Genomic DNA, 22,125 nt, shown 5'->3' on the forward strand with positions numbered 1-22,125 from the left:
TTATTTCTCAATCTCAAAAGTCAAGCCACATTTGATGCTATTGAAAGTCTGTAATAATGAAAGCGTTTTAGCACATCAAATAACAAAAAGCTCATTTTAAACATCCATATCCCCAGATTATGTTAAATCCCATTTTGCAGTCATGCACTCACATATTTATGACGAGGAAAAAAATACAATGTAATGTAATTGTAATTCTTGTAAATTTTGTGTGAATATGTTCATATGTTGGTAACGAATCATTGTAAAAAAAAAAAAAAAAAAAAATAGAAAAGTCTAAATTAAAATATGTACATGTCATTTTTAAAGCATTAGCTGCTAAAGGCAAACACACTGTCTGTCTAAATTCCTGTGCTCCTCCTCCTCCTCCTCCTCCGAGTGACGTATGAAGCCTCACCTGTGGGGAAAAAAGGTTTGTCATGACATTATCATTTTAGAAATATACAGTATCTTATGATCAATTACATATTTTGTAAACTGGCTCATACCCCTGTCTCCTTTCATTCCTGGGACGCCTGGGGGGCCTACGGGGCCTGGAGGGCCTGGAAAACCTGGATTGTACAATAGTAAAATTACAAGTTGAAACAAATGTTGATAAATTATATTTGAACACTTGTCCATGCAAACAGCAATTTCAAGGAATACTTTGGATTAACCCTGTAAAGCCTGACACACTGTATTCAATAATAGTAAAAAAAAGTGTATTTGTTAACTGAAAAATTGAAAAAAAATCTAGAATGAATATGTTTTGTTGAGCATCACGTTTGATACTGTACATCAGCACTTTATGGCTCATATGATATGATATAGTGAGAATATGGATCTTAGAGGAGGAAAAAAACTGAGCAAAAATATGCAATTTGGTGCTTTTACTGATATTAATGTGGCCTAAAAGATAGCTTGTATAGTAAATCAACAAGATCTTTATGAAAGTATAGCAAACGACTTATATCAATATCAGCTGTCACTTTACCTCTCCCATTAATATGTCTTAAGATATTTAAATCATATCAAAGCTCTGTGGTTTTATTGGGGTGGGGCAAAACATCATGCAATGCAATATAATGAATATGATATAATGATGAATCATATTTGATTCTCAGAAAGTGATCAAGCAAACCTAAGTTGCTTCAGTCCAGTAAGTGTTCATCTTGAAATATTACTAACACAATAAAAGTTATTCTTATGTTTATTTTATAAAAATCTGTAAATATTTCCCAGCAAAAAGGAATATGAACCTCGACCTGACGGGACATTTTTGTATAATTAAACTAAAATACCTTTTTATTTGTTTCAAAAAATGTGTAATATCAATCAGATGACAGAAGGCACGTTGTAGGTTATTCGGCAAAGTTTCGTTGATCATTTAGGGTACGTTTATATACGACAACGATAGAAAAACGGAAACGTGTTTTCTTTGTACAGATAATGTTATCAAAACAATCCCCATTCACACGGATCCACGAAAAACGACTAAAACACAGTTTTATGCATGCCAGGCCAGTAGTTAGCAATGTCACATTATAAAGAAAGACTAACCACCTGCGCACATGCGCATTCTTTTATGGAGCAGTTTCGCCAAACGTGCACGCCTATAGACTAAACACCCCAGCGGGCGCGTCAACCCGACTTTCATTTTCAACCAAAATCCAACGTCTGACCGACATTGTAGTCTATATCCTGTGCTTGCTGGGATCAACATCATGACATCTTGACGTCAAATAAATGTTGAATTGACATCAAATACCAACAAAGCATGACATCAAAATAACATCAAAATGACATCAGCAGAGGTCAAAATCTTGACATCGACACTTTGACGTCAATATGACTTTCATTTTTGACCTATTTCGTGACGTCATTTTGACATCAATGTTGTTGTCATATTGACGTTAAATTGACGTCAAGGTGCCCGCTGGGACGTTATAGGCATGCCATGACCGTTTTCAGATTCACATTTTTGTTGTTTAAACAGATGATAACAGTTTCGTTTCAGTATTGTTGCACTTTGAAACCCGTTTTCAAAAGCTTGCGTTTTTAGGCCACCGTAAATACGTCATTGTCGTGTAAATGAACAGCCAAAACGCATAAAAAAAGTTTGCCGTTTTTAGTTGAAAACGGTGTTGTGTAAACGTCCCCAGATGCCTTAGAAATGTTCTGAATAAAACAATTTGAATATGTTTTCATTTATTTTATATTTTAATATATTTGAAACCTACCAGATGCAGACATTTTGTTCATTTTGGTTAAAAATACACGTTTGTTACTGAATCTGTAAGCCTAAATCATCTTTTTGAGTAACTTTTCAACTTTTTCAACTTCTGTTTATGCATTACTGACGTAATTTTTATGGATTTGTTTCTTTGTGAACAGGACTAAGTCAGTTCACTTCCTAGTATCTTCACACCAAATGAAGGTAACGTAGGTTTAATTGCTATGCTATGAAGCCTCACCTGTGGGGAAAAAAGGTTTGTCATGACATTATCATGAAGAAATATACAGCATCTTATGATCAGTTATATATTTTGTAAACTGGCTCATACCCCTGTCTCCTTTCATTCCTGGGACGCCTGGGGGGCCTACGGGGCCTGGAGGGCCTGGAAAACCTGGAATGTACAATAGTAAAATTACAAGTTGAAACAAATGTTGATAAATTATATTTGAACACTTGTCCATGCAAACAGCAATTTCAAGGAATACTCTGGATTAACCCTGTAAAGCCTGACACACTGTATTCAATAATAGTAAAAAAATGGATTTGTTAATTGAACCTTATTGACAATAAAAAAAATGAATATGTTTTGTTGAGCATCACATGTCATGCTGCACATCAGCACTTTATGGCTCATATGATATAGTGAGAATATGGATCTTAGAGGAAAAAAAACTGAGCAAAAATATGCAATTTGGTGCTTTTACTGATATTAATGTGGCCTAAAAGATAGCTTGTATAGTAAATCAACAAGATCTTTATGAAAGTATAGCAAACGACTTGTATCAATATCAGCTGTCACTTTATGTCTCCCATTAATATGTCTTAAGATATTTAAATTATCAAAGCTCTGTGGTTTCATTGGGGTGGGGCAAAACATCATGCAATGATATGATATGATATAATGATGAATCATATTTGATTCTCAGAAAGTGATCAAGTGTTCATCTTGAAACATTACTAACACAATAAAAGTTATTCTTATGTTTACTTTATAAAAATCAGTAAATATTTCCCAACAAAAAGGCATGTGAACCTCGACCTGATGGAACATTTTAGTATAATTATACTAAAATACCTTTTTACTTGTTAAAAAGTGTGTAATATCAATCAGATGACAGAAGGCACGTTGTAGGTTATTCAGCAAAGTTTCGTTGATCATTTAGGGTACGTTTATATACGACAACGATAGAAAAACGGAAAGGTTTTTTCTTTGTACAGATAATGTTATCAAAACAATCCCCATTCACACGGATCCACGAAAAACAACTAACTTTTAGTTGAACACGCTGTTGTGTAAACGTCCCCAGATGCCTTAGAAATTTTCTGAATAAACCAATTTTAATGTTTTCATTTATTTTATATTTAAATTTGAAACCTACCAGATGCAGACATTTTGTTCATTTTGGTTAGAAATACACAATGTTTGTTACTGAAGCTGTAAGCCTAAATAATTTTTTTGAGTAACTTTTCAACTCTTTCAACTTCTGTTTATGCATTACTGATGTCATTTTTATGGATTTGTTTCTTTGTGAACAGGACTAAGTCAATTCGCTTCACAGATACCAAATGAAGGTAACTAGGCTTAATTGCTTTGCTGGCCAATTTCATATGTCCGTGTGATAAATAGAACTTGTACCTCTTGAACCTCTTGGTCCTATGGATCCTGCAAATCCCATATCCCCTTTCTGCCCTGGTGGTCCAATCATATTGTGTTCTGTAGAAATTATGCATTTGTAATTATATTTGTAAATAAATTATTCATATTAAATGCATACAAATTGTTCTTTTGAACAGGTTCCTTCTTGCCTCTAATATAGTCTATTATTTCAGTCATGTTGGTCAGTTGTATGCTGACTCCTGGAGGTCCAGGTCGTCCTTGAGGCCCTGGAAATCCAGGATCTCCTGCTGGACCACGTTGGACCTCTAACAGGTTATTAGCTGTGGAAAAATGCAAACACATAAAACTCAATAATTCATACAATAAATCTATAAAGTACTAACAATATCTTGTTCACATTTACCTTTATGCATTTAGCAGACGCTTTTATACAAAGCGACTTACAAAAGACAAACGAAAGCAATTTGTTAAAAAGCCAACAATATTCGTAGTATACAATGCAAAATTTATTAAACTACTATTAGGAAGCAAATTTAGAGAAGAGAAGAAATGCAGAGATGTTTTTTTGATATGCGTATGTGTGTAAGTGCATTTTAAGTCGTCACATGTAGCGTCACTTACACTTAATGTAATCTGCAACCTGTCTAGCGACGGCTGGATATTCCAAATTATCATTTACAATTGGGTGCCCTGCAAAAGTAAACAAACTGCCATTAAACTGCTAAAAAAAGACTAAAGCTAAAAAAAGAATACAAAATAGAGTTAATAAACACTGTTCTTACTCTTGATGTACTCCTGAGGCTCTGCACGGATTGGCTGTTGGTTTTCATTCACCGCGTAAGACACAATTCCTCCAGAGCTTCCTGGAGGTCCTTGAGGTCCTGGGGGGCCGGGGGGTCCTGGCAGACCTCTGAAACCAGCATCTGCCAATGTGATATAACATCATTTTAATACTTGCAGCTATATAAAAATACCCTTGATAATATTTCAAAGTGTGCAGCTGTTGTCGCCAACTCTTCAAGGGGGCGTTTCCCAAAGTCAGCTATGGTCGCATGTTCTGTCCTTACTAATAGAGTTCTAGGGAACTTGCGACCATAGCTGGCTGACGATGCTTTTGGGAAACGCACCCCAGAATAGTAGTTGACAGATATTTTCAATGGCCAATCCCTAACTATTACATTTGGTCCACCACATCCTGAAATGGTTAGTCTTCAAACAATCCAAAGCTTAAATCTGAACAGTTTCATAAACACTATCATTCAAAAGTTTTGGGTCTTTTTTCAATCTAAAAGAAATGAATACAGTGTGTGCAATACATTGATCAAAAGAGACAGTAAAGACATTTCAATTGTTACAAAAAATCTATTTCAAATAAATGAACTTGAACTTTTTTTATCATGGTTTCAACAAAAATATTAAGCAGCACAACTGTTTTCAACATTGATATGTAATCTCGTTCCGTTTTGGTTTAGTTTTTAATCTGTTTCCTGTTCTGCTTTGCCTGAGTTCTGTTTGATAGTTGGTTTCTGATTGGATTACGTTTTCACCTGTACGTTTCAGTTTGTCAACTCTGTGTATTTAAGCCCTTAGTTTCCTCTGTTAATTTTCAGGCTTGTTTATGTTGGAAGTGGTTTTGTGCGTTGGATTCCTGTATTCTCCTGCATATTTTCCAAGTAAAGACTTCTGTTATTATATTTCCTGTGCCATGCGATTATTACAGCCACCAGCATCACGTAACATGATAATCAGAAATGTTTGTTGAGCAGCAAGTCATCATATTAGAATGATTTCTGAAGGATCATGTGACACTGAAGACTGGAGTAATGATGCTGAAAAATCAGCTTTGATCACAGGAAAAAATATAATTTTGAAAAAAAGAGAAAAACTGTAATAATGTTTCACAATATTATCAAACAAATGCAGCTTTGGTGGGCATAAGAGACTTCTTTCCCAAACATTTAGAAAATCTTTTAAACTTTGAATGGTAGTATATATTACAGGTAACTCGAAAAATGATCTAGAGCTAGGCCCTATGACACAGGTGCGTATGATCCAGGATGTCCAGCATATCTTTCCTACCATTGATCAGATTCAGCACTCGTCCAGCAACTTCCTGAGTGTTAAAGCCATATCCACCTGGCACACCTGGGGGTCCCGGGGGCCCTGGAGGACCAATCAGGTACTGTCTCACCTCATCTCCTATATATGCACCAAAGAATGTGTGGATCCATCAAAATGTGTCATAAAGCACATTAGTTTTGAGTTACACGTTTATTGAAAACAAAAGGCAAAATAGAAAACAGAAAGGTTACGCTTTATTTCGATGGTCCACTTTAGACATTCTACTAACTATAAGTAAGTGCAACTTCATGTCAACTATAAGTCATTAGAGTATTAGGAGACTGTCAGGTTAGGTGTTAGGGTCCGAGTAAGTTAATTTGTAGCTGCTAAGTTACTTATATTCAGTAGAATGTCTGTTGGGGAACATCAAAATACAGTGTTAGCAGATATTAAGCATTAGACAGTCAACTTAATGTCTCCTAGTTGACATATAGTTGTAAAGTTACTTATAGTTAGTAAAATATATTAAGTGGACCATCAAAATAAAGTGTTACCGACGCCTGTAAAAGTTGTGTCGCCTGTGTTGTTGAACATTTCACACTTACTTTGAAGGTAATCAATCACACGGTTAGCTAGCGTATCATCAGGGGCTGATCCAGAAGGTCCTGGTGGTCCAGGTGGGCCTGGAGGTCCAGCCAGGTATTCTCTGATGGGTTCACCTACAAAAGACACATTAAATATTACTGTCATGGAGCTTATAATTAGATAAATGTGTAATTTGTTGTGGCTTCAAACCATACTGGGACTTCTAAAGATGCTTTTCCACCCAAAAGTTGCCCTCACAATGCTAGCATGTTGGTAGCTGCTATACAGTAGTTAAAGGGATAGTTCAACCAAAAATTAAAATTCAGTCATCATTTACTCACCCTCATTTCATTCCAAACCTATATCACTTTCTTTCTTCTGTGGGACACAGAAGAAGATATTTTAAAGAATGTTGATAACCAAACCATTTCGGTTCCCATTGACTTTCATAGGGATTAGTCAGGGCAGATATTTAATTTTTGACAGAAATGAAAACAAGGATGTGAGGGATAGTCCGTTCAGTGGATTGTACTGTTGATTAACAAAATAATGATTGTTCAAAAAAATGTATTTCCAAAAAAGTTTCAGAAGAGAAAATATCTGCAAAACAGTTGTGAAAACTATTTGATCTAGGAGCATTAGCAAGCCATTGTAAATACTGTAAATGTAGCCCTCACAGCCTCATTTCTACCTGACCAAGATCTATTGTGTGGACAAAAAATTCAATGGAAGTAAATGGGAACCGAAACTGTTTGGACACCCATATTCTTCAAAATATCTTCTGTGTTTCGCAGAAGAAAGAAAATCATTCAGGTTTGGAACAACATGTCATTCCAAACCTGTCCATGTCTTTCTTTCTAAATTATGACAGTTTTGGGGTGAACAATCCCTTTAAGGTGTTCAGGGTTAAGGGAGTTGCTAGGTTGCATAAAAGTTTTTCATGTCTTTTTAAACATACTTCTGAGGTAGTCCGAAATCTGCTGAGCAACATCTGGTGAGCCACCACTAGGGGAACCAGGAGGTCCAGGAGGCCCTGGAGGTCCAGGTGAACCTGGTGGTCCTGGAGCGCTTCTGGATCCTCCACCTTATAAAAACAATCACATGAAACTCTCTTTCTTTTACTAACGAAATGGTATGTGGTTTAAAATGTTTCATGTCAAAGCAAATATTAGAGCAATACACCAATTTGCCTACCATAGGAATAACCTGGAATGCCAGGGGCCCCTGGGACTCCAGCATCACCTATATTTAAATAAAAAAAGAAAAAATGTTGGTGCACAGATGTAGAAAAACTAACCATATTTACTTCCATTGTAATGGTTTTACTGTAACTGGAGGCTTTTCACATAGATGTATGAAGTGAAGGCCAAATATGACAACCCATACTTGAAATGTGTCCTCTGCATTTAACCCATCCAGTCTGGATCTCAAACTATTAAGCCACAACTACCCTGTGTGTGTGTGTTGTTTTATGTAAAAACTGTCAAACATAGATATATTTTGTTCCATTGTACCTTTTGGACCTTCTAGCCCCATTGCACCCATTGGTCCTTGAGGTCCCTGTGGTCCTTGTGGACCCTCTGTACCTTGTTCTCCACGTGGTCCTGGTGACCCTGGAGGTCCTGGAAAACCTGGATTCGGGGTAAAATATAGTGAACTGTGCAGCTATTGTAGAATGTAGAAACGTGTATGTCCTGTATTATACAAATCTGAATCACTAACCGATTCCAGGTTCACCAGGTAATCCAGGTTGTCCTTTAGAAAAAAATGAGATGAAACAGAAGTATGCATGTCATCCACAAACGTCAGAATGTCATATTTATATATGTGTGATGGAATGTGTCGACCTTACCAGGGAATCCTTGAGGGCCAATATCACCTGAACAAAAAACAAACATTAAAATTCATAGGATCTTAAGGAAAACCCAATGTTGTATATTGTCTCTATTGTATATTTAATCTACCTTGTGATCCCTTTGGTCCAATAGGTCCAGGAGGCCCAGGCGGTCCAGCAAAGAAGGTTTCTGATTGACCACAAAACCCACATTCAGATCATTTAAAAAACATCATTTAATAGGTCTCATTCACTAATAATCCTAATAATTTTGTGGATTTATTTACTGTATATGCGCACGAGAACTTCTCTCATTTTCAACACGCACACATATAAGTGCATGTACGCACATGCGCATGTAAATTTGCATGTACTCGCTGTTAGTGAATGAGACTCAAAGTCTCAAAGAACCAAGTGTAAATTAACTCTAAAGCATTTAGCATACCTGAAGTGGGTACAAAGCTTCCTGGTTCACCTTTTTCACCAGGAGGACCAGGTTGACCAACACCTGTGGAAAAACAAAATGAAACATTTATATAGTAACACAACAGAAATGTAACAAAACTGAATTAGGGACTATGTACCTGGTTTCCCATCGTCACCAGGAGGTCCAGGTGGTCCCGGTGGGCCAGGAGGACCAGGTTCAGCAGCAGCTTCCTCTGTTCAATTTAGATTAAGAGCAAATGAATGATATAAAAGCACTTACAATGTACATTTTCAAAGTGAGCACACTTACTCCCTGCTCTCTCAGAGACTCCAGGCTTCCCATCATCTCCTTTGTCTCCTTTATCTCCCTTTGGACCTGTAGAGATTCAAATGTCAGTTAAAAAAAAAAAAAAAAAAACTCTTTGATTTAAATCTTTTTTGTTTTATAGAAAAAAAGTCATCTTACCAGGTGAACCAGGAAGACCAGCAGGACCAATAGGACCTTAGATTTAAAAAAAAAACCCTCAACATTAGCACAAATATACCACTGTTTAACTGATTCCTTTAATTTCATATTAAATGCATCTGAGATGATCCGTGATGAACTTCATGATACCTGATAGTCCAGGTGGTCCAGCAGGACCTGGAGTTCCAGGAGGTCCAGGTATACCCACAGTGTTAGTATTAGCGCCTACGAGGAGTGACCAGATGATGTCACCATCAAATGAGCCAGATTATTAGACCAGAATAGACTAAGTAAGCACCACTAACTAATTTTCATTTGTGTTCCCTTACCTGCAGAAATGACTCTTCCGGGCTCACCGGGGTCACCTAAAGAGAGAAGTCTTGCACCGTAAGATGTGGTAAGAGTATTTCTGTATATATATTATATTTAGATACTTTTTTTTTTAAAGCTATCTTTATCGTTATAGTTATCATCCTTGGTGTGAGCGGGCCGTTAGAATTGAATTAAAAACATCTCACAAGAAATATTACCTTTGGACCCTGGCTGGCCTGGAGTACCTGGCAAACCTTTAGTTAAATAAGGTAAAAATAAATATCATTAAGAAACTGTTTTGTGTCTGCAATTACTGTAGACCGTTTCTTCAGAAATACTAATTGATCTGTTGTGTTTAATATATTCAGCGCAGAAGAAGTGAAATCAAACCTGGTGGTCCTTGAAGTCCTGGTGTACCTGTGCAGGAAACCAGAAAAACGTCTCCTTTACATGGTTTGCATTATTGACAAGTGTGTTAAAAAAGTATGAAAAGCATTATCTATGGTATCTCAGCCATGGTGTGATTTTCTCTTCATTTATACCTGGTATTCCTGCGTCTCCAGGAGGCCCCTGTGGTCCCCGAGCTCCAGGCAACCCAATCGGACCTTGGTCCCCTTGAATTTAAAAGAAAGAGACATTTAAAAAAAAAGGTTACACTTTATTTTAAGGTGTCAATGTTACAGTGTAATTATATATTTAAGTGCTGAGTAATATTAAGCAACTACATGTACTTACTATAGGGCTAGGGTAGGATTTGGTTGAGGGTTAATTTGCATAATTTACTGTTATTACTATGGTAAGTACATGTAACATATGTAACAAGGACACTGTAAAATAAAGTGTTACCAAAAAAAAGAAATACATGCTTGTATTTTGTAGACACAGGCTAATGTTTTACCAAAGCTTAGTTTCAAAATTACCTCGAATTCCTTTAACACCATCTGGCCCAGGAGCACCTGTGGAAAATTAAATATGATATATGATATGATATAAAATATATGACTTGATATGATACATCACATGCTGTACAGTCATTTTCAATCCAAATGTTCTTGTACACTACCATCCAAAAGTTTAGGGTCAGTAAGATTTTTCAGTGTTTTTGAAAGAAGCCTCTTCTGCTCACCAAGGCCGCATTTATTTGATCAAAAAGTATATAACTGATTTCTGTTAATATATTTTAAAATGTCATTTATTCCTGTGATGCAAATTTAATTTTCTGAATTTTCAGCATCATTACTCTAGTCTTCAGTGTCACACGATCCTTCAGAAATCATTCTAATATGAAGATTTGCTGCTCAAGAAACATTTCTGATTATTATCAATGTAGAAAACAGTCGAACGTATACTATTATATAAGAAATATAATTTTTTTGTATATAATAAATGTCTTTACTGTCACTTTTGATCAACTGAATGAATCTTTGCTGAATAAAAGTATTAATTTCTTTTGAAAAAATTACTGACTTTTGAACAGTAGTGTATATTTATTTATTACAGAATAGAATAAATCTTAATTGCATATGTTCTACTTGTGATACAGGTTTTCTTGTCCTCAAGTTTCTCTTTCTGTGATGAGACACACCTGCTGATCCTTTAAGACCTTTCTCGCCAGGAGGCCCTGCTGGTCCGACCAGACCTGGCTCACCTGTCAAAAATATTATCATATTTTTTACAAATTATACAAATAATAGCAAATGCTACACACACACACACATATATATATATATATATATATATATATATATATATATATATATATATAGTTGTATGTTATAAGATACTGTAACTTACCAGTGGTACCACGTGGCCCTCTCTCTCCTTGATCACCTAATTTAGTAATAGAAAAATTATTTCAATATAATTATCAGCTTAAAAACTTAATAAGTATATTAAAAACTGCTTTACTATTTGCAATATGTATCTCTGGCTTCTACCAACCTTTGACCCCAGATGGCCCAGCAGGTCCTTTATCACCTAAAAATATAAAAGATGATGAAAACAAATTGTTCACATGAAATTCTTGAATGGGACACTGTTAAGAAAAGGTAGATTTACCCTTGGGTCCAGGATCACCAGAATCTCCACGGAAGCCTTGGGGTCCCGGAGCTCCTGTCAGACCTGGGATGCCCTGAGCACCTGCATCACCTGCAGTGACAAAACAAGTTTTTCCCCTCAAAATGTAGGTCCATCTTTGTCTGCCGGCTGAACCGGAATCATTTGTACTGGACTGCCATTGTACAGATGGGCTTACCTTTGGGTCCCATGGGTCCTCCTGGTCCTACTAGCCCAGGTGCACCAACATCGCCAGAAGAGCCTGAGGAGCAAACGCCAAACAATTATCAAGTCATTTTTTTAATTGCTTATAATATAACAGTAGTAATAATGTCAGTGGTATCACCTTTCTCTCCTTTCTCTCCAATTCCTGGAGGTCCCGGTTCTCCTCTGGGACCCGCTGGCCCTTCCCGCCCCCTCGGCCCTGGTAAACCATCAGTTCCTGATTCACCTGTAAACAGTACAAAGAGATGTTTTAGGTCCGAATCACCTTTGTCACATGTGAGGATCACAAAATCAGTCTTAAGTTGTAGAAGACTGATTTTTAAATTGACTGGTAGAAGAATTAGTGTCTCTGGCTCTGCATCATACCTGAACTTCCTTTGGGCCCTCGAGGACCTTCCTGTCCGGGGTGACCAATGAGACCAGGAGGACCTGAAACGGCACCATTCATTAATTCAGTTTATTTATTTAGGCTCTTCTAGTTAGTACTTATCAAATCAATATTTCAGTATTCATTTATTTAATACGTGTAAAATGGGCGATACTGATCCACGATCAGCCAGTCAGTTTCTTAGCTTTTTTGTTTGTTTATTTGTTTTTCTAGTAGAAATGTTGTTTCCTAATGTGTATCAAATATCATAGTTGTAGACTTGAATGTTTTTTATTCTTCATTTCACTAAGTTAAAGTGCAAAGGATGTGACGTTTGTCATAAAAAATAAATAAAAAAACACATTACCTGGAATTCCGGGAAATCCTGTTTCACCTGTAAAATGATTTGATATCATTTTGATATTTTCATAATATTACGTGATATAACTGTAATTTCTATTTGTGATATTATGTGACACTGTTGTGATGATGTGTGACATTATTGTGATATAATTGTGATACTGTTGTGATGTGACATTGTGATGTGACGTGATATAATTGTGATTTTTTGGGATACTGTTTTAATAATCTTGTTATATTTGTAATATGTGATATAATCGTGATACTTTTGTGATATTATATAAAACCTGAGATGATGAGTGATATATTTAGATACATTTTTGATGTGATATATTTGTGATATGTGATATTGTTGTGATAATATGGTGACATACTTATGATTGTACATGATAATGTGTCATTATTGTGATATATCTGTGATATAACTGTGATACATTTAAGATGTTATGTGATACTGTTGTGATGTGTGACATTGTAATATATTTGTGATATAATTGTGATATTTATATATTTATGATATTTTTTGTGATACTGTTTTGATGATCTTGCTATAATTGTGATACATTTGTGATGTTATGTGAAACTGTTGTGATAATGTGTGACATTTTAAATATTTAGATACATTTCTGATGTTCTGATATGATATATTTGTGATATTATGTTATATATTTGTGATTTTATGTGATAATGTGTGGCATTATTGTGATATGTCTGTGCTATGTTTGTGATATATCTGTGATACATTTATGATATTATTGTGATATACATGTGATAGTGTGCATGTGCAATTATGAAACTGTACTTCAGAATGTCACAATGACAGTTTGGTGTGTTTTTTGTTTTGTTTTGAATACCTTTAACTCCAGGAGGTCCTTGGTCTCCTAGAATTAAATGTACATTAAATGTACGTATTAGTAAATCTGCATTCACACTTTTCACTGTATACTATCTATGTATTAATCTGTAAATATTACCTTTAGGGCCAGTTTCTCCTCTCTCACCCTTAAGTGAAGTTGCCAGTGAAGCTATAATGAAATCATTAAAAAATTAATAGCAAACAAATGAATGATTAATAAATGTGAACTGATTGATTGTATGTCTTCTGTATATGTTCAGAGTGGATGTGTGGTAAACACCTCTAACGGTGTCTGACTGCAGTTCAGATCTGAGGATCTGTTGAATGGTCCTCTGCAGGACCTCAGGGTCTTGTGCGGCAGGTGCTGAACCCAGGTTTATGGTGTTATCGGCACGGACGCCGGAGATGCGCTCGACGTATGAAGATTCCAGTGGATCCACGATGTTGACAGCCGAGGAGGAGGACAAACGACTGGTTCGAGCAGAGGCCACGCTTCCTCCGCCATCAATAGCGTCCACACGAGCCTTCAGCTTCCTGACCTCCTCACCTACACAGAGAGGAACATTCATGATGAAGGAAACTGTACAAGCACAAGCTCAGTTGGTCTAGAGATATAATGTACCCAGTGCGATGAGACCACAGAGGAGTCCCAGCAGAAGGAGAAGACCAATAATCAACGCCAGAAGCCACTTCCACCACAAGCAGCAGGAACAGAATCCGAGTCCTGTGTCGTCCGACTCATCCTTACGGATCTCTGTCGTGACATTAGAATATGAGTCTATGAGCAAAACCAGACCCATAATGTCTGCTTATTCATTGCTGAATGAGCCGGTGTTTGTGACATTCATATTTCTGTAAGACATATACCTGCATAGGTTGCCTTGTCTTTTGTTGAGGCTTTGGAAGCTGGAAGCACATAAATGTTAGTTTTATTGGATGTAATTTAAGTGAGGATTCATTTATGAATGAAATAATATCCAGTAAGTGAATGTACCAGTGGTGGTTTCCATAGTGCTCGAGATCATCTTTTTCTCCCTCTTGAGTGAATCTTCAGAAAATGTATCTGTAATATAAGAAAAACATGTATTGTCATTTGTTATAAATTTCTACTAAAAATAAAAAAAGAATGTGATTTGCCAATCATAATATATTTCTTTTTTGTTCATTTTAAAAATATACACTGAAAAGTTTGAGTCTGTAAGACAACATTTTTGAAGGAAATCTCTATGCTCACCAAGGCTGCATTTATTTTATCAAAAATACAGTAATATTGTGAATATAATACTACAAATTGAAAAGAACTGTTTTTAAATGTAATTTATTCCTGTGATCAAAGCTGATTTTTCAGCATCAGCGTCTTCAGTGTCACATGATCCTTCAGAAATCATTTAATATGCAGATTTGATGTTCAAGAAACATTTATTTTTATTATCAATGTTGAAAACAGTTGTGCTGCTTAATATTTTTGTGGAAACTGTGAGAAGGATGATGAATAGAAATGTCAAAAGAACAGAATTAATTTGAAATAAATAAAAACACTTTGTCTTAACAGTCACTTTTGATAAATGTAATGTGTCCTTTCTGCATAAAAGTATTTCTTTCAAAAATGTTTGAATGGTAGTGTATATTTAACTATTTTACCCGATCCAACTGGAACAATTACACTTTTTACAAATTAAATGACTGTTTTGATCTAATTAATAACTATAATTAAGCTGAGTTCAAATACTGTATCTAGTCTGATCTGTCTACCTGCTCCAGCACTGGTGGTGGAAGTGACGAACTGTTTGCCAGTATTTTTGGACATGATCAGTCTCTCGGTCTCTTTCTTAGCCGCTACATTTTCTTTCCCAATCGCAATAAACTTGCCATCTTTCACAAACACATCATCCGAGGTGATAGGGCTGCTGGGAACAGCTGTAAATGTGATATGAAAAAAGAAGAATTTTAATTTGGTAATACTGTATTGTTTAAACCTTGAACATTGTTAAGTCATTGTTAAAATCATTATTACCAGTAATATTGGTGGAAAATCCAGTGCTGCCAACATTCTTCGGTGACCCATACACTGGAACTACAAACAGGCATAATAAATATCTTTCTGTAGTTATTTTGTATGAATTGCGTCAGTGTATAACAGTTAGCAAGGTTCGGTTTACCATGGCCAACACTCATTCCATTAGCCATGAGAGCACCGCCAGATGTTGACAGGTTATTCTGCATCCCATACACTGAGAAGAACAGAAACACAGAGGAAACACACTTCATATTCATGAGGCTCAAAATTGGAGTTTGTTTTTAGTGCATGAATTGATGAATGTAATGACCTGTACTACCAAGGGCAGATGAGCTGAGGGTCAGATTATTCTGCATGCCACCTGAAACAAACAACACAGTGGCAATCTCTCTCTATCTTCCTCATATTATTTTATATTTATCTTTTAATTTAACTGATCCTTTCAACTTTGACACACAGAAATACATGCACACAGACACTCTTGTTTCTCTGCGTTTAACCTGTGGGTGATGGTTGTTGCAGTGTGGTGTAACTGAGATTGTTCGGGTTGGTGTAATATCCGCTGAATCCAGCATCCAGGACTGAGCCGTCACAACCTGAAAGACAAGTATTCGTGTCGAGGGACTGGCTGTGCTGTGTGTGTATCACAGGAATATCTGTGCGCGTGAGTGAGTGTGTGTTACCTGACTGGCTGTCGTGGCGCATGTCCACGCTGGCTTTTTTCGGGATAGGCAGAGTGTTGGTGGGAGAGCGAGGTGGACTGATGCTCCCGGAGCGACTTCCCTTCAGTAATCTCTTTACATCATCCAGCTCTGTCCCTAAATACATGAAACTATCATTCATTTTCTGAAACTAAAGGCAACACAAACTATTGAATGTGTAATTATATCCTCATATATAATCAATATATAATTTAAAAGATGAAATTAAAAATATATATTGTACAGTATGTGGTGAAACTGAAAACATTTTGCAATTTCAAAGTATTTGCATTGTGAAGCAGATTCTGTGTACACATTAGTAACACTGACATCTAGTGGAGGGTGAAGCACTCTGCAATCTGGCTCTGATCTCACTCTCTGGAAAAGACAACATCACAACAATAATATTAAGATTTAGAAATGAGACTTAAATTAAGAGATAAGTTATGTTTTTTTACATTTGAAGTTCAAGCTTAAGATTGTTGGGAAGTTTGTGAAACTACGCTTTATTTCATAAATACCTCGTGTCTGAGTGCGCCCTCTGGTGGCAACGCTTGACGAAACTGCAAAAAACAACAACAACAACAACCAAACACTGAAGCTGAATATTGAGAAACGCATCTTTCATGGACACACACACACACACACACACACACACACACACACACACACACACACACACACACACACACACACACACACACACACACACACACACAAAAGGAGCCTATACGCTTGGCGAACGGAGATGGAAGCATGGTCTCAAAAGTACATTTTTACTTTTAAGTATACATATCAACATTTGTTTTGCTTGCTTTAAAAAAATGTCTACAGAGGTAAGAAAACTGCACTCGTAAGGTGATTTCATGGATCTTTTCGATAGCTTTATTTAACTGTGCTGATTAATCATGAATTTCTTTCATATTGTATTTTAAATTACAAATTGTTTTTTTCTCCTGAAATTCATACCAGCCCCAAAACAAAATACTAAATGGACATACCGTACTCTTTCTTTGTGTATTCAGGGGAGGAATTGCCACTGGAGCCCCCTGAGTAAATATAACATACAGTATACAATATTTTAATAATATCAACAATTAAACATACTGTGTGAGAGTCTTCTCATTTTAAATCAATATATCCCACAAAGGTCAGAGGTCATGGTCTCTAACTTACCCTCATATCCTCCAGTGTAAAGGTGCAAACTGGTCTTCCTCTCAGTAGGAACTGTGCTGTAACTCAAACCTTTCCTTGTTCCACTAGGGGACGAGGAGCTGAACTTTGAGACAGTCATGGAGCTGGAAGCTCCTCCAGCAGACATGACCGCAGAGGAGCCAGCACCACCTCCTCCACCTCTGGATATGTTCATACTACCTCCAGAACCGCCTGAAGAACCAGACACAAACCCGGAGGACGAGATGGACCCGAATCCAGAAGAAAGATCTCCACCTGCTGCTGAGGAACTGCCGACTGTTGTGATGGAGGTAGAGACGCCGCTGGAGCTTTTAACCACAGAACTAGAGCTTTTAACCATTGAGCTGCTGATCGGACCGGTTACACTGATTTCACGAGATAATCCGTCAGATCCACCAATCACAGATCCAACTCCTGAACTGCTACTGGCTGAACTTCCAGATGAAGAGGCTGGAGAGAAGAAAGAACAACTTAATAAATACTACAGATATTTCATGTAGGCTATATGAGGAGAAACTAAATAGTGGAGGATATTGTGGCTAATAACCAGAACCTTCATGTCAGTTCCAAAATATTTCAGAAGCCTTGTGAATGAATAATAAAAAGGTTTCTTTCATGAATTTTGAGTAAATATTGCTTAAATTAAGAGTTAATTGAACCAATTTCCTTTCCAGTTCCTGCATAGATGGTTGAAACCATAGATATCCATATAAGGCTAGATGTCTTAAGGCAGAGTCTCTTCCGGCATCACCGGCGGCCATCTTGCTACAGGGAAGCTTTCTGGTATCTGAAGTAAGGTGAGTGATAAGCACGAACACAAATCCTCTTATCTCGCTGAAATCTTGACGGATTTACAAACGGTTTTGGTTTCTTACAAACGTTATTAACGTGGCTATAATTCTGAACGCTGGAACATGTTGAAATTGCAGATTTTCTTAATTATTCATATGTATGCAGTGTCATAACTACAACTCTGACATTTATAACAAACCAAATCGTTTGAAAATCGGTAGAAAATTGAGCAAGTTATGATTATTTAAAAGTACATGCACCATTAAAACACAATGTTACGAGTGAGCGAGCTCCTGTGGCAAGATGGCCGCCGTGTGCGGACGTCGACCTCCATTGGCCAGCAGCGCGGACGAGACATCTAGCCTTTATTATATGATATCTATGGTTGAAACTGGATGATTTCTGGACTCACAGGATATGACATAACTTCTGGAAGCGCCCCCTTCAGCACTCGTCTGGGTGATGATCTTTTTCTCCAGCAGAACCGCTCCTCCTGAAGCTCCTCCAGAGCCGGAGCTGTTCACGATGGAGGTCACTACCTGTTGGCTGCTCAGGGAGCTGCTGTTTCCCTCTAGTGGGAGAGACACCAAATAACACTCAGCAGGGAAGGAGACTGAACTGTTCTACAATAAAGAGAATGGTACAATCAATGGTTTTTAATATGATGTCATTTTAAATTGCAATTTAAACATACTTGGGGGTAGAGATGTCAGTCTTGTGGTCGTCACAGTTTCGGTATGTTTCTGGATTTCTGTAATTTTTTACGTCATTCAAATTAAGGGACAAAGGAATTTAAATTATAGCCAGTAGCCTACATCATATTTCCAGTTTTACTATGGTTGTGCCAAATAACTAGCCTGGAAATCCAGACCCAAATCCGAAAGATTAAGGGTCTGGCATTGAGTAATGAAAATCGCCCAACTCGAGGGGCGGCACCAAACATGCATTTGAAATCTCACTGCAGGCAATTGGATAACACTACGACCAATCACAACAATACATGGGGTGACATATCCAGCTAACTGGTAGATTAGACTCTTGCCATATCCGTTCGGCAAAACAGCAAAAACATCCTTCTTGCAAAGGAATGATTCGAGCACCGTCTTTGTTCCTCTTTTAGATAAAAAACCAAGTCTAACTTGTTCATTGTAGCGGCCAATGCCGTTTCAAACAACTGGTGTTCAGCCATAGCCATCTTGCAATGTTTACTAATGACTTCGACGTCGTTACTAATGAGGCGCTGTCCTCATCTGTTTAGCTCGCCTCTGGCCCGCATATATCAGATAACCCGATGTGATTGGTGCAGCTCGGCTACAGGGGCATAGTTAATGAGCATCATTACTCGACTCCAGAGTGACTCGCTGAGCAAATTCAAATTGCATAGTAACTCTAACATGGTCCGCGAATGCCCTCCCCTGGCGCCGGCCTAGACCAGGTAAACCCATAGACAGTAAAAGAAATGGACACAGCGACCCCATTGGAACTCAATTGAGACAAGTGAAGCCCGTTTTCAGCGATTTCTTAGCACTTCCTTTCCTGACGCGCAGACTCAAACCGAGCAAAGCGTTACACGGACCACGTGAGCAACCCGTCTGTCTTCTAGTAGCTGTGCCAAGAGAAATCTGAATCATTCCCTTCCGAATCTTGCAGAGACGGAGAGTGTGATTAGGAGCTGTCCATGAGCTTGGAGCAGGAGAAACTTTTGCTAAGTATTCTGATTAATTATATTGTCATTTTGCCTCCACGTCTCCCCGATTGCCCGCGAGCTTCTCCTCCCGTCCATACGGTAATCTCTCTAGTGTGCGACAGAGAGTCGCGTGGTTATGACGCAATCGTTAGCCTACTTTTACAAAAACTGCTTCTACGGGGCCATAACATAAGCTACAAGGTAATGGAGCATTTTATACATTGTCGTGTTTCTTTAGAAATAAAAAATGGACAAATGGAGTCTTCAAACGCCTCAGATGTAAAGTTATTCACTGTCAAAGTGACGCCAAAATGAATGGAAGTCAATGGGATTGCTAACGCAAGTGAAGTTCTGCTACAAGATGGCGGCACCCGGTCGACTTCAACTTCCGGTCGACTTCCTTCCCGCTTGGGTAAACCCAGCCCAATCTGCCAGCGATTTGATTTCGCCCTGTAGCTCAGGCTGGAAACCACATTCTTCTATCCTGCTTCCGTTACAAATTTGCGGGGACCAATCACAAACTGGCTTATCCACCTGGCGCGCTATTGGCGGGTTTAATCCAATCCAATTCCTTTTAACCTCTCGACGATGCTCAATGGCTTCTTTAGTTTAGCAAACAAATCGCTCGAGTGGGTGTAAATACCACTCACTTTCACGGTTTTTTTTTTTTTTTTTTTTTTTGCACAAGCTGCAAAAATCGCTCGATGCCATCGCTGCTTCTGCAAACCGCTGATCAATGCTACAAACCAACACGTTTGTTGACACTGACACGTTTCCTGCCTAGAGTTTTCACTGCAAAGTACGTCACGTGGATCGTTGGTCTGATTGGTTCAAGGACTATCCAATTGCGTACAGTCATTTGAACTATGCCCGTTGATCACGCTAGAAAATACAGAGCAGACTCCCCAGACTAATGTTCTAGTTGCTGGCTGCAGTTCACTTAATGGCCACCGGTGTCGCTAATAATAATAAGAGTTTCTGAATTCTACATATAGCTCTTGTAATTCTATGAGAGATAAAAGTGTTTTCCACACTTACCTTTTGCAGATCCTCCAGATCCCCCCTCTACTTTGACAATCTTGGTTGTGGTTAGCTTGTCCATTCCATGTTAACTACTGTAAAGCAAATTGACTCTTATCAATAAAATAAGACATCAAATTTTTTTTTTTTACTTTTTCCTTTCTTTTTTTTTAAATTAGCATTAGCATTATTAACACAAAATGCTTTTCAAAGAATACATGCAAACAACGAAGAAAAAACAAACAACGAAGTAATGATCAACTCTTCAAGATTTCAGACATAAGCATATCCTTAGAAATAGATTTACAGCCCATTAAAGTATCATTTTAGCTTCCAGTAAATATCTTTATCTTTCTTTAAACCTTTAAATTTCTGGTCTGGCTTTTTACAATATGCAACACTTACACTTCAGAACCACAAAGAGTGTTTTTTTTTCTTTTGTCTTCTAGGAAAAATAACCTAGACACTTATACACCGATTTAGCAACCTATAATGTAACCAGAGAAAAACCAAATAACAACTTAACTCATCCCTATACAGCCAAAATGTGTTTTGCTGAACCGAAGGTGCTCTACAAATGCACAAATTGGTATTGAAATAACATATAGTACAAAAGCAAATTTGTGAAACCAAAAAAAAAAAAAAAAAAGCATCAGAAAACAGACTTCTGCTCAGAACAAAATGACACTTACCACTTGTTATAATTTACCGTCTCATGTCAAATGGTCTATCTTGTATCATCACACTGATGTTTTTCAGTTCAAGTTCAATCACAGCACCCCTCAGAAAAATATTTTTTCAGCTTGGATTTCAAGCCTTCTTAACACATCTGGAGCCAACAAGTTTAAACCTGAAGTTTTCCTGAAGGCAGTATGTACACCTGACACATCATACTGTTTGTAGGATTTGAAATTCAATTATTCCTGCGTTTTCTGTGAAATTCAACTTCATAATCAGCTGTTTCATTTCTTAAATACATTAGAAGTCTTTGTGATACTTCAAAGTTACAAAGTCAGTCTCCTTAAATTCTAGCTTAGAGCTTTTGGAGCATCCCAATAACTTTTCAATAACAACAACAACAACAACAACAAAAAAGTTTGTTTTTTGTTAGTAAAGTGAGTTTAAATTGACATTTTTGTACGGTTTTTAAATATATTAAATAATGCAAAGGATGGATCATAAAACTCATTGATTCAATGAATGAGTAAATAAACAATTACAAAAAATACATTAAATAAACATATATGGCTTGAATCAATGAGTTTTATAATCTTTATATATATATATATATATATATATATATATATATATATATATATATATATATATATACA

The 22,125-nt window shown here is 37.1% G+C and overlaps 1 protein-coding gene across 2 annotated transcripts; it reads right to left on the reverse strand.

Moving 5' to 3' along the window:
• Positions 1-30: 30 nt before the first annotated feature.
• Positions 31-21,566, reverse strand: col17a1a (collagen, type XVII, alpha 1a). 2 transcript variants are annotated; one of them, XM_081360901.1, is made up of 53 exons: positions 21,484-21,566; positions 20,810-20,886; positions 18,779-18,835; positions 18,497-18,655; positions 17,275-17,742; positions 17,100-17,147; positions 16,620-16,661; positions 16,429-16,476; positions 16,081-16,215; positions 15,898-15,993; positions 15,717-15,758; positions 15,540-15,611; positions 15,395-15,454; positions 15,133-15,297; positions 14,375-14,443; positions 14,248-14,286; positions 14,003-14,134; positions 13,661-13,927; positions 13,499-13,549; positions 13,379-13,405; positions 12,532-12,558; positions 12,164-12,226; positions 11,919-12,023; positions 11,772-11,834; positions 11,576-11,665; positions 11,459-11,494; positions 11,312-11,347; positions 11,103-11,165; positions 10,438-10,473; positions 10,060-10,131; positions 9,908-9,934; positions 9,736-9,771; positions 9,535-9,570; positions 9,356-9,430; positions 9,206-9,241; positions 9,050-9,115; positions 8,898-8,972; positions 8,759-8,821; positions 8,444-8,503; positions 8,332-8,358; positions 8,202-8,234; positions 7,994-8,110; positions 7,674-7,721; positions 7,438-7,563; positions 6,500-6,613; positions 5,913-6,032; positions 4,616-4,756; positions 4,455-4,523; positions 4,022-4,153; positions 3,852-3,929; positions 2,544-2,606; positions 489-551; positions 31-397 (listed from the first exon to the last, which is right to left on the reverse strand). In XM_081360901.1, the coding sequence occupies exons 2-53, from the start codon at positions 20,871-20,873 to the stop codon at positions 342-344; spliced, it is 4,293 nt and encodes a 1,430-aa protein (XP_081217027.1). In that variant the 5' UTR covers positions 20,874-20,886; positions 21,484-21,566; the 3' UTR covers positions 31-341. The 2 variants fall into 2 exon arrangements, with proteins under 2 accessions (XP_081217027.1, XP_081217026.1); XM_081360900.1 differs by having other exon boundaries at positions 15,708-15,758.
• Between the last annotated feature and the right edge of the window lie 559 nt (positions 21,567-22,125).

The sequence above is a fragment of the Scardinius erythrophthalmus genome (genome assembly GCF_964197995.2).
Source record: "Scardinius erythrophthalmus genome assembly, chromosome: 3".
Lineage (NCBI taxonomy): Eukaryota > Metazoa > Chordata > Actinopteri > Cypriniformes > Leuciscidae > Scardinius > Scardinius erythrophthalmus.